Below are 12,713 nucleotides of genomic sequence, written 5' to 3'. Positions count from 1 at the left end.
GTACGCTGTTTGTAGATCAGTCATTTTGGCTGTCATCTTGCTGTACTTTAAAAAAAAAAAAAAAAAAAAAATTGGTTGTCTCTGTCTCTCTCAAGCCAGTGGAGAGAGTTTGGGCAACTCAGTGGGTTGTTCCAATCCTAAATCAGGTCAGTAGCGTAAGTGGGAGGAAACCTGGAGCAGCAGTTTTGGTTAGATGCCTCACTTTTGTTTGGCGAATGCTAGGTGAGATGAAACCACATACAACATTGCCCATCAACAGGAACATATCAAGAGCAAGATCAGAATTAGTTTACCAGCTTAAATGGCCTGATTTCTGGGCTTTTGGGGGGCATTGGTTATTGTGCATGAGGTGTTTGAATATATTACTTTTCAGAGAGCTGGACGTTGTAGGATATGGACCCTGAGTGCTTTGTGACTACTAGTGTCTGAACTGTGCCAATGTGAACACTGCACAAAATTATAGTGGTTTGGATAGTCAATGGACTCTTAGCCATCTTTATATATATTAGTCTGAGATAATTCGTTCATGTCTCTAGAAGAGATCCCCTCTTGGACCCCAGAGTGCCCCCAGAATCCAGAGCAGTAGTAGTCAGGTAATCAGTGATGTGGCTAAAATGAAGACGTTTAGCAAGAGAGATTTAATCTGAGTTCTGCTCAAAGTTTGGACATGTTCATATTTGTGAGCTTAGTTGAAGCCCATCACTAAGCTATTTCCAATCAGGAAAGATACGGAAGTCTGGAAGTTTACTGAAAGTACTTGGAAGAAACCCCCTCTGCTCCAATGGTTTCAGCAGCTGAGCTGTATCAGACTCTGCCTGCTATAGATAAACAAATATATGCCCGGAGCCCTGTCTGAACTGTTCCTCTTGCAGCAGGCTCCTTTCCTAGATTAAAAAAAGTGCCCTGATTAAACCACGGTTAACAGGGAAAGGCGCGTATCAAAAGGAAGTGCTTGTCTCCACGGAAACCACAGTGTTTTGGGTTAATTGATCTTTCTTTCCTCAGGACTGACTGGGAGCCTCCAGACAAGAAGGTGGACACCAGAAAATACCGTGCAGAGCCCAGGAGCATTTATGACTATCAGCCAGGAAAGTCCTCGGTTCTGAACAATGAAAAGATGGTAATGTTTGTTTTATCCTAGTTTGTGGCTTTATCCTGTGATTGTAAAATACTCCCCAAGTGCTTGTTCAGTTCCATTCTGACAGGTTTCCTTATGCTTACATTGCAGTACTCGTGTGATGCATTTCCCGTATATTTTGTTTCGAAAACTGTTTTGCATAACTTCCTAACATTTTTGTTCTCTATAAAGCAAGATCCAGGGGAATTGAGAGGCTTCTTTCCTTTTGGACGTGTTGTTTTCTGTGTTAAGTATGGATCACTAACCCTAGTTTTTAATCCATGTTTGACACTGTGACCTGTTCAGCAGCTGTTTTGCCAGCTGTACTTTTTCTAGGGCACAGCATTAGTTGGTGTAGGAGGGTTGAAGGCATTATGCAACAAAGCAGGCTGGTTCAGTTTCTATGTTCCTCTGATGCTTTAAACACTGAACGACTAATTTTTAGAGTGCCTGTAATGTGCCTCAGGGGATGCCTCTGAGGTGCATTAGGACATGGCCATCTCCCCTGGGCTGCTTTCTTCCTCAGCTGGATCTCGCCACTTCTGTGGCAGGGGTGGCAGAACTGAATGTGAGCTGGCTCCCCAGCTACGGCGGTGTGTAACCTGGAGTATTAAGTGAGTTGTTACCAATTTCAGTTTGAATTAGTAAGTAATGCTGTGAATTGTGACAGCTAGGGGACATACTAAAGTCTTATTCTGCAGGCTTGGCTGAGAACACGTGGCAAGGGGCAGGGCAGAGAGGTGGTGCTAACCTCGTCAGCCAGTCCTGCATAAATCACCACAGCTTGCTTAAGGTGTCCTTCAATGGTACAAGTGTGATACTGTAAGTGCTAGAAAATACTGAATGAGGTTGCTAGTGAATAGCCAGTTTGGTACATAAAGATACAATTGTTCTAAACAGGCATTAATTTGAAGGATTCAATTAGAAGCGCTAATTGCATGCAAGATTCCAAATGTGAACTGGACTTTGTGCCTTAACAGCTCAGGCATTGATCCATGCATGGAGTAGGTAAAGGAATGCTCCTGAAAAACCTGCCAAGGATTTTACATAAGAGTGAACAGCAATTTAAATCAATAGAAATGTAAGAATCAAGTCTGATCTGGGACCTGATGTTTCTCCTTAGTATTTTGGTGGGCTTTCTTTTTTCCTCCCAAGTGCAATCAAGGTCTGTCACTCTTTGAAGATCCTGCAACCAACTTCTTTTCACACCCGTGTCCCTTCGTTGACTTCAACAAAGTCGCTCCTGATAGGAGCATGATCCTAGCGCCTATTGAAATGGGCGATGGATTACTCTCTTGTGATCCTACTGGGCATTGGCTCAGCCCATTAGAGAAGTGCCAGTGAGGAGTGGTTTGAACATGGTGTGACAACTCCATTCCTGCAGTCCATCCTGGAGCAAGATTTCTGCTGACATAAGTGGCAATTTTGTCTCACAGTGAACAGCCAAGATTAAACCTTGTGGCAAAAGGCCTGCTTCTTCTGTGTACTTAAGCCTTTGCAAAAGGTCTGTCATCACCAGTGGCACTGTTTACATGTTCAGACTTCAGGTACTTAATTGAGCTGTTGAATCGGAGTCTAAAAGCCGCAAGCAGGACCATCATCAGCATAATTGAGAAAAATTGTACAGAGCTCATCGAAGATGAGAAGAATGTGATAGCTGTCTTCCAATGTTATTTTTTGAGCTTTAATTTCAAGCCATAGATCACAGAAGAAGGAAGGTCTTGAAATAGTGGCTTCATGGTCTCCATCAGTCTCATGAAATACAACAGTAATGCGTTGGTTAGCGACTGGATCTTTCAAGGAGGCTGCAGGAGATTTATGGATATCTCCTGGTAATCACACCCAGAGTTGTGACTATCAGAATCCCAATCCAAAACCATTTCAGAGCAATGAAGAGCCTCCTGTTGATGTCAGTGGGCTTTTTTTTTAATGTAAAGGCAGTTATATAACAAGATGAGTACTTTTAGTTGGAGTGCAGTAAAGAAAAAAATGGAGGCATTGCTTCTATTGTACCTTTAAGAAATAGCCAAATCTTCCTCTAGGCCATTGGAGATCAAACATGATGTAACCATTTATCTTTCAGATTGAAGCATTGCCACTCTTTCAGCATCAATCCTGAGCTCTTGTCCTAGAGCTTTTTTTGTGATGCCTAATGGCCGTGGCAGTCTGGGACATCTAGCAAAGCCCAGCACTGTTGGGAACTCCCCCCGCCTCAGTAACCCCGTCACAGGACGATTTGCATCAGGACACTTTGTGTTGGCCCTCTGTGCATGTGTGTGGCTCATTGCTTGTCGTGATGGAGCACTTGGGATCACACTGGCATATCAGACATAATGTATTTATATTTTTAATGCACTGAGATCCATTATGTCTAAGACTAGGTACACTGAAATGCAAGAGTTAGCTAGTCTTTTGGGGAGTGGCACCTCATAACCCTCAGCAATGGACTTTATTCTCTTATCTCACCAGTAGTGTTTTTAAACAGCTACAACTATTTCAACTTTTTTTGTTTCATTAAAACAGATTGTATGAACAAAAGGGAATTTCCTTTCCAACTGTACTGTTTTCTGTCCTGTCTGATTTTCCTTCGTTGTAGTTTCGTCTGATTCTCTAACATTTATTTGTGAAGAAACAAGTAATATTGTCTCTCTGTCCATCCCTTCAGAGATCTTTCAGGGATGCGCACTCTCTGACTTGTGTCTCCTTTGATTTAGAAAACCACCTTTCACTCTGCAGTGTATAGAACAGGGTTTCTCACATATTCATGTGCTGTTAAAGATGCAGTATTTGATTCAGGTCTCACTGAATCTCTCTTAACCAAATGAAGATTAAAAAAATTTTTAAAATACATGCAGCTTTGGACTCGATGGAAGTGTCTGACAGTGGGACTGAGGGACTAGTTGACTCCCAGCTCTTCTACTGAGTTTCCCTGTGACTCTGGGCAAGCTGCATAATCTCTCTCTGTGTGGGTCTCCTGATCTGTAAAATGCAATTCATTCATATTCACGTTGCTCGCAATGATGCCATTAGGCTTAACTGATGTTTGCAAAGCAGTTCATGGCCTTTGTGAGAAAGGTGCTATAGAAATTCCAAATTATAAGGCTAAATATCTACATTTTAGAGTGGAAACCATGGGATCTGCATCTCTAACAGTCTCTTTCCGTGTATTCTTTGCATAATGTTATCCTTCTCTTTCTTCCATTCCCCTATCACCAACTCCTTTAGACTCGGGATATAAGCCCAGAAGAGATAGATTTAAAGAATGAACCTTGGTATAAATTCTTTTCGGAATTGGAGTTTGGGAAACCGGTAAGTTTGATAGTTGCAATGACCGATGAAGTCAACCTGCCTTTTTTTTATTTTAATGATTGTCACATCTCTTTGCTAGGCCCTAAACCTGGAACAGCTGCCTTACTCATTTAAAAATGTGATTGTTCATAACATTGTCCTGGTACTGATGTAAAGCAGCTGTTCTGTGACCACTTTAAGTATTTTGAAGCCGTTTACAAACATTCCCCACCTTCCAGCCATATGTATCAACAAGGCAGTATTTTTTCACACACCATAGTTCAAACTGCATTTTTGTTGTTAATGTTAGAAGTAATGCCCTGTTCTCATTATTGAAAGCCCTTATTCAAAGCCCTTATTCTCCCTGTGCCTAACAAGATCTAGGATGGCTGATAGGTAGCTTTAAGTCAAGGAGAATCATTCATTTATTCCTGGCCTTGGCTTGTAAAATGTAGGTCAGTAATTTCCAGCTATCCATAAACAGATCATGACCCTGTTTCCTGCTCATTTCCTTATGCATGTAGCTGCCCATTGCCTAAATGGGGTGCATCAGTCTGTGCTGAATAGCCCTTGCCATTCCCTGAAACCAAAGGAGTCCGAGAACAGTGTGCTTTCTTTTCAAATGGAGCTGTGTTGCTGTGTGTGTGTGTATGGGGGGAAAAAGCCTTGATTCCTCGCTCCGGAAGAAGATGAAGTAAAGCTTAATTATTCAGTAGGACAAAGGACATTTTGATGGAGGGAACACACCAGTGGTCATGGCTACTGGAAAAAATGTGACTTTAAAGCATTTTGTGGCCCGATTCTTACTGATTAAACACTATTAACTTCACTATTAAATACTGTCTAATAAGCTGCTCCTACTGCACCAGAGGGTCAGTATCAGCCTCTCACATCTGTTCAAGTACAGTGGTTTTTTCTCCTTTCTCCTTGAGGTCAGTTGTCAAATGCCCATGCACACCATTTTTGAGTGCTGCTGAGATTTCCCTGCGTGTACAACAAAACAGAAATACATTTTAAGGTTCAATACTGGCTTCAAAGGCAACTGCACATGGACACCAGAGAGCAGGTTTTCTTTAAATCTAGTCTTTGTTCTCACAGAAGTGACAAAATTCCTCTGCAAAGAATGTAGCTGCCTGAGGTTGGGTGCCCAGTCTGATCACATCATAGAAGTAGTGTAATTTTTGCTGAAAACCAAACGTGTACAGTGGTTGGGTAGTCCATTGTGTCATAGAAAACTATGTTTTATAGCTATGGACCTTCCATCCTAAGCTAAAGGAGCTTCAACAGTGTTTGAGGTGAGACCCCCTAAATTCTAGGCAGTAGAAGTCAGATAAATCCCACCTCACTGAGGCTTTTAAGTGATGTCAGTATAAGGATTTAACCCTTCAGAAGTTGTCATGGTTTAAGATTTCCACAAAGTGAGAGGAAACCAGCTTCTTTTTGCTGCTGTGTAATTAATAGCCATATACTCTTGCAATGAATGAAGGTTTGTCATTCATTTGATCCTTCGAGTTAGTCTAAGTTAATGGAAAAAGTGTCAGAGAAAGGAGAACATTTATGCCCTTGGGCCTTTCTAGAAGTGAGGGTATATCTGTTCCTTAGAAGTGTGCATTTGTGCTTTTAGTCATGCAGCCTTGGCCTTACTTCAGAAGAGGGCATCTCAGGCTACACCAGCAATCCATCTCTTGTTCAGCAGAGCGTCTGTTCTGGTGACAAGTTCCCCACTTTGCTCAGGGCACTGTTGTTAAGGGCTGTTTCCTTAAAGCTTGCCTTGAAATGATATCCCATGTCAACCTGCTCTAGCTCCAAAGCCATGCAACCATGCTCCTTGGTCAACTATGCCAGCCCCTGAACGTGGTACTCTGTATATAGTGCTTCAGCATCAGGCACTTGAACTGAGGATGCCATCTCAGACTTTTATAGCTAGCTGCTCTGGAACCTGACAGAAATTCAGCAAAGCTTCCTCTGAGCTTCATTACCACAGCCAAAAGAGCATGCTTTTTGTAGCTTTGCTCATTCCGGTCATGAGAGGACCAGATTTTTGTGACCATCTAGTGGCTAAGCCTCATGCCTAACCAGAGAGTTTCAACTGACGTTTGCTAGCGCCTGGGATTTTCAAAGATTCTCTGATTGTCTCAGCTTTTTTTCCAGTGCTGGAGATAATGGGTACTTCTACAGGCATGATTTCCCCTGGCTTTCTGACTTTATTTGCAGCTATATGGCATGGGCAGGAAACACCTTTGGTAAAAGGGAGCACAGGATTCTTGTGAGCCTGTAGGTGTTGCTCTCCAAAGATACCAGAATGACCAGGATGGGGCTTTCCCCATTGAGGAAAGCACACGCGCTTCCTAGGCCAGCTGAAGTGACACTTTGCTGGACCAGCATCCCAGATGCATTTCCGGGCAGCTCTATGGACAGGCGCATGCCCTGCAGACAGGTAGATCAGTCTCTGCAGCATGGATGCTTTTTCAGTGTGCTGCTGAGACTGAATCCCCACACGCTCCTTCCTTCCTTCCTTCCTCCTGACCTGTGGCTCTGCAGCTCCATGGAGGCCAGCCACAAAACTTGACGTTCGGTCAGTCTAGAGCTCAGTTGTCTTCTGCTGTGATTGCGGGATCACACACAAGGGCACTTTCTCCCAGCCGTTCCTGAGACAGCACTGAGTAAGCTCTTTGCTATAAATGGAGAAGCAGGGGGCTGGAAAAAGGAGTGCATGTCCTGCCTTCTCACCTCCTTCCTTCCAGTTCCTCCCTCCAAATCTCAAACCTAAATCTTTGCAACACCACCTACCCCTCTGCAGCTGCTGATCTGATGGATAAGAAACAGGTATTTAGCGTATGCACCCACACAGTGGCTGTCTGAATGTAAAGTGGAACAGATTCAAACTACAGATCCAGGCAGTCTAGAAAGGAATTTGGACCAAGACCCAAGTGTTGTAGCTCAGTCTCACCTTTGATGGACTTTGACACTCGGAGATTCCCTGTCAGTGACTTGGAGGCACTTTAATAATCTAGTCACAGAAGTCAGTATGGACACATAGGATGATGCTAAGCTTGCCAGCCAACAGAGGTTATTTTTGTTTGAAAACAGAGCAAATGTATTCTGATTTCACAAAGTAAGAACAAAGTCACTTTGAGCATATCAGTGAGAGGTGCATATCCGGTAAAATGAGGATATTAGTGTGGCATTATTTGGATAGGAGTGTTAGGACAAAGGTCTTTCACTTTGAATAATCCTCCCTGCTATTTACATGTGCATCCAAACACAGAAATCCTGTTTTGAAATCGGCACCTTCACCTATAGGATGAATTTTAAGTAACTAGTTCCCAAACTTCCATGTGTCCCACTGTCTCCACCAAAAACCCCCACAAACAAACCCCCAAACTAGTGAAATAAAAAATAACAACTCTGCATTCTCGTTGCCCCACAATGCCACCACTGGAAATTCAGCCATTTGTTCACATGGTATGTATTCATAGTCTGGCGGGGGTGGGAAGGATTCTCCCTTTTCTTTATCAAAGGCCCTTGTTCTACCCTCTCCTTTTGAAAAGAAGAATGAGCAAAACAAATGCTTTTTATGACTGTGTGTTTTTTCCCCCGTTTTGTTTTGGTTTTGTGTTAAGAATGCTTTAACCACCAGCTGTGGGCTCCCTCTAGAGAGTCCAAAATCCCTTAGAGCACCTTGCAAAAATAAGTGTTTCCTCAAACACTACTGAAAACAGCCCCTCCCAGACTGCATGTATGCTCCCTTTTGCCTCCCATGATCTCTTGATTTTTGTGCTATAGCGGATTTATCCCTCTTTCTATCTCTCTTTCTCTGTTGTTTTTTTTTTTTTTAATTTCTTTTCAGTGTTGATGCAAATCCCCTATTGTATTCCCCCTCTGTTCTAATCCAGTTTCCATATTCTCTGTGATGTCTTTCCTTATCTTCATTTCCTCATTTCCTTCCTCTGCTTTCCATCAGCCTCCAAAAAAGATTTGGGATTATACTCCTGGAGATTGCTCTATCCTTACTAGAGAGGATAGAAAGGTAATTGTGTCTCACGTACGTTGTACTACAGCATCTAGCGTGTATGTATGTGTGTATGTGATTTTCTTTTTCTTTTTTTTTTTTTTTTGTAGCATTGCTTGGGTTTTGTGTGCTTGTGAGTGATTTTTTTTTAATTGGGCTTGAGCTCATTAGCCTAACAATTAAGTAGCTAGTAAATTGATTTAATAAATAATTCTTAAAGCATAATCAGCCATAATTTAGAGTGGTGGTTTTGCTATCTTGACTTGCAATGATAATTATACTAACAGCATATTGCATATTGTTACAGTATCTTTTTTTTTTTTACAGGTGGGTTTTATAACTTTATGGTTTGTAGAATTAGATTCTAGCAGGCCTGTGCATCTCTTAATTTTGAATGTTAAATGCCTAAAACTATTTCCTCTGTAATGATTGAAACATGATTAATTACTAGTGAATTTCTGTGTATTGTCCATACCATCTTTGTCTTTTTTCGATTAAAAAGGCTCGCCTTTTTTTTTTTTTTCAAAATTAACATTCCTTTGGTTTCCCCTAACCCTAAGCATTATTTTCCCATTCTTCTTCTCCTTCTTTAACCAGACTGATCTAGAAAAAGACCTCTACCTCTACCAGACTGAGTTAGAGGCAGATTTAGAAAAAATGGAGAAGCTTTATAAAGCGCCACATAAAAAGCCACAGAAGGTATTTCCTATTCTTTTCATGCTGCCAATCCCTGTTTCCAAACTCTCTGCTCTAATCTGTTCACTGCTGGATGATTATTAAATGAGGTTGGGATAAATAATGGTTCTGACCGTTCTGACTGCATGGCTTGCTGTGTCGCTGTCAGAAATAATACAACGTGATGCTGAGAATCCGGCTTGAAATCCATTTCAGATACAGTGATTTCCTCCCTCCCCTGTTCCCTTTCAGCTGCCCCCCCACCCCCGTCCCCCTTTAGGGTTTTGAGTTCAGTGTCTGCAAAAAAACGCTCTGTATTTTTCACATGAATAGGCAGCAGCAATCAGCTTAAAATTCTTGGTTGGCGTCACGTCATCATCTCGTGCCTTTCAAGCGTGTTGCCATCTACCCTCCCTTCATACAAGCCCTGCTCTCTGCTAGGAGCTCACGCCTACCCAAGATTTGGATATTCCCAAGAGATTTTACACAATTTTCCTTATGCTGCACCTTTCCATGGCCTTCTAGGGCAGGTCAGCTGCTGCTGCTGTTTCGAGGGTCTGCAGGACCCGAACCATGAAATGATAGATTAATTTGGTAACACGCCATTTTTTCTATTTTTTTCTGTTGCTGTTGATTTTTTTGAAGCTGCGGCATTTCACCAGGACTTGAAAAAGCTGCTTTTTCAAACCCAAGATTTGCTTTTCCTTCCTACATAGCAATCCTCAGATAGATGAGGGGACACCAAATAGAGCATTTCTTCTAAAACTGCCTTCAATTTTTTAAATAATGTGCCTAGGAAGTGTTAGATGGATTTAAAGCAAGCGGATAAGAACTGGCTTTTGCTATTGAACCTGTGCAGCTGGCATTGCTTCTCTTAAGTAAGGAAACTGAACTGAAACATTGCTTTTCTTGTTAGTGCTTTGATATTTTTTTGAATGCTGAGGAATGTATTGTGCTGCAGAAATGTAATATACCTTTAAAGCAAAGGCGGGCAGTGACCGGTTGGGGAAAAAGCTTGGGGAAATAATTATGAGCATGTGTCTCCTGGTCATGGCCCAGCTGGTTATCTCTTCTTGCTTTTGGCTTTATTCACAATGACTCATTTGCAGACAAAAGAACAGGCGCTGCAAAAAGGCATCGGCTGTGCTAGAAACCTGTCACTGCCCTGAAGGAACTCAGGAAGATTGTTGCTTTTCTGCAGAGACATTGACAGCTTAAATTGCATTTAGACTTAAACCTCAATGTCTCCTAAAGGCTAATATTCAAGCAATAGACGGAAAATTACTTTAAGCAAGTCTTTTTCTTTCTCCTCACATGTAAGTGTGTACCAATGACACCTTTGTTTGGACTTTTGCAGAATACAGCAGGTGTTACTGCTCTGGAAACTTCCACAGACCATTCTTCCTAGTAAGTTTTCCAATTGCTTTTTGATGCCTCTTTTACAGTCTGAGGGCATGTAGGACAGGGGTTTGGGCGTTGGAAATGGGTTGGCTTTTTTTTTTGGTGATGGATATAGACAAATGCATGTACCATGAGAATTATACATATGCTTTAGATGAGTCCAGGTACAATATCTGCTCTTTGGTCTTCAATGCATTTTGAAGTGATTACATTAGTGATTGCATTGTCTAGATAAGAATTGCTGATTGTGCTAGGCAGTGACTTAAAAAAAAAAAAAACAACAACCCCAACCAAACAAACAGACCTTTAACTCCATCTTGATGAAGTTTGTAAATTGACTGTAACTTCATGCAAGTAACTTTATTGCGTGGAATAAACAAAGTTTGTTTCTGTTACACATGTATGTTAGATTGGCTCCTGTTAGATACTCCCAGTTATGTGCACCAGATCAAAATGATGTTGTTGATGGAAGGCAATAATTTTCCAGCTTCCAGGAAGGGAACAGTGGTAGTAGTAACGATATTTCTCAAAGATCTAATGTGGCACTGCTTTTCCAGAGGAATATGTAATAAACAGTATACTCTGTCTAAATGAGTTGTACATGGAACTGGTTTGTTTTAAGAAGAACATGAAAAAAAAATTCAGAGCAAGATGCTGAGCTGTGCTAAGTCACTCGAGCCGTGGAGCCAGCTCCTACTGCGACCCTGCTGCTCCTTGTAATTGGACTGAGTGCTTAACGTTGTCCGTAGGCACAGTGATCCCCTCTGCGTGGATGGTTTGTTAGGAAAGGCATGTTCTTCTCCAGATGCCCATTAATATCACGTGTGTTCACCGCCCCTCTGGGGCTGCCTTAGAGGTCTCCTGTACTTCTTTCAACTCCATTCCCTTCTGTCTGTGTTCATTCTGCTGGGAAACTTGCACACTGTTGCATTTTGTTGGTTGCTCCTGTGACTTGTTTTGGTAGGGAGAGAGCAATAAAATAAATGGAAATCTCAGAGATTAGCATAAATAGCTTATATTTGCCAAAGACTGGTAAGGTTTCTGCCCACGGCAGCACTGTCTGTGCCCTTTCTGATGCAACCTGAAGCGTGCAGGAGTGCCAGCGTCTGAGCCAGTGGAGGGGAAGCAACCTGGGTAGGCTGGGAATGGGACACAACAGCGAGGCCCAGCGGAGTCGCACATTCTTCCCTCCCCTGCCTTTAGAGAGCAAGGAGAAAAGATACCTGGAGTTTATTGTCTTTTTTGCAGTGTTGCACTTCCCTCTGTTTACCTGATTCTGATCTTGCAGACTGCCTTGGCCCTAATACAGTACTGCTTGCTGGCCCTAATAAGCGAGCAGCCAGTAAAGGGACTCTGCCAAATGCCTCCTCTCTCCCCCCCACATGTATTCCCAAAGGAGGATGATTTTAACCCTTTGGTTTTTAACAGCTAGGCTGAAATGCTTTTACCTCCCAGGTGAGGACCCTCAGGGCAGTCATTACTCCCTGCAGCAACTGGCAGGGCTTCCTTGGGAACCTGACGAAGAGAGGCACTGGGATAACCCCCATAAGACACAACAGCTCTGTAGCTATGGGTCTGTTTGAGCATTGCCTAGGTTGAAAAAGGGACAGTATTCACTTTCTCTTTCGTGGTGCTTTTCACAAGCTTTTACTTCAGAAAGTAATTTATGGGACTGCATATGACCGGGGTTTCCTTGTCCAGAAACTAAAATCTTCTTTGTGATCCAGACATTGTGTAATTCCACCTCCATAGCCAGTCCTCTGATGTGTTTGAAAGTTTTCTCTTTACCCCGTAAGTACAGTGTCTATCCAAAATAAACAGATGCATGTACAAATTTATCCACAACAAGCAGGCGTAACCACAAGCATTTCCACACTCACAAATTTTAATCACTCCTAGACATCAGGATGTAAACTAGCTTTCAAAATGTTTCCATGAATTGGAAAATGCCCTATTTTTTTATTTTTTCAAACTTTCCAGCAGTCATGCTTTGGCCCCAGAATAGCTTTGTGTAAGACTCCATCTTATTCTGAAGAGCCTGGTTGAGCACAAGAACTGGTATCAGAAGAGCTTAGCTTTTAGGAAAACATTGTCTGCCTGATCGCTCAGTAAGCCTTTTGTACCTGGAAAGGCCATTTATACCATGGCATTGTCAGTTATTTTTTTTAGAGAGAAAACGGTGAAATCTAGAAATCAGATGTGGGGCCATACTTGTGCTTA

The 12,713-nt window shown here is 42.2% G+C and overlaps 1 protein-coding gene across 1 annotated transcript in view; it reads left to right on the top strand.

The window, feature by feature from the left end:
• The window catches only part of SORBS1 (sorbin and SH3 domain containing 1), a 119,706-nt gene that overhangs the window by 79,090 nt on the left and 27,903 nt on the right, over window positions 1–12,713 (top strand). Inside the window, exons 14-18 of the mRNA XM_050899426.1 lie at window positions 1,006–1,120; window positions 4,343–4,426; window positions 8,370–8,435; window positions 9,015–9,116; window positions 10,450–10,499. Coding sequence (XP_050755383.1) covers window positions 1,006–1,120; window positions 4,343–4,426; window positions 8,370–8,435; window positions 9,015–9,116; window positions 10,450–10,499 — 417 coding nt within the window. The remainder of the gene's footprint in view (window positions 1–1,005; window positions 1,121–4,342; window positions 4,427–8,369; window positions 8,436–9,014; window positions 9,117–10,449; window positions 10,500–12,713) is intronic.

Source organism: Gymnogyps californianus, chromosome 6 (genome assembly GCF_018139145.2).
Source record: "Gymnogyps californianus isolate 813 chromosome 6, ASM1813914v2, whole genome shotgun sequence".
NCBI lineage: Eukaryota > Metazoa > Chordata > Aves > Accipitriformes > Cathartidae > Gymnogyps > Gymnogyps californianus.
The sequence above is the reverse complement of the archived record's forward strand: the minus strand, read 5'-3'. Positions and strand labels throughout refer to the sequence as shown.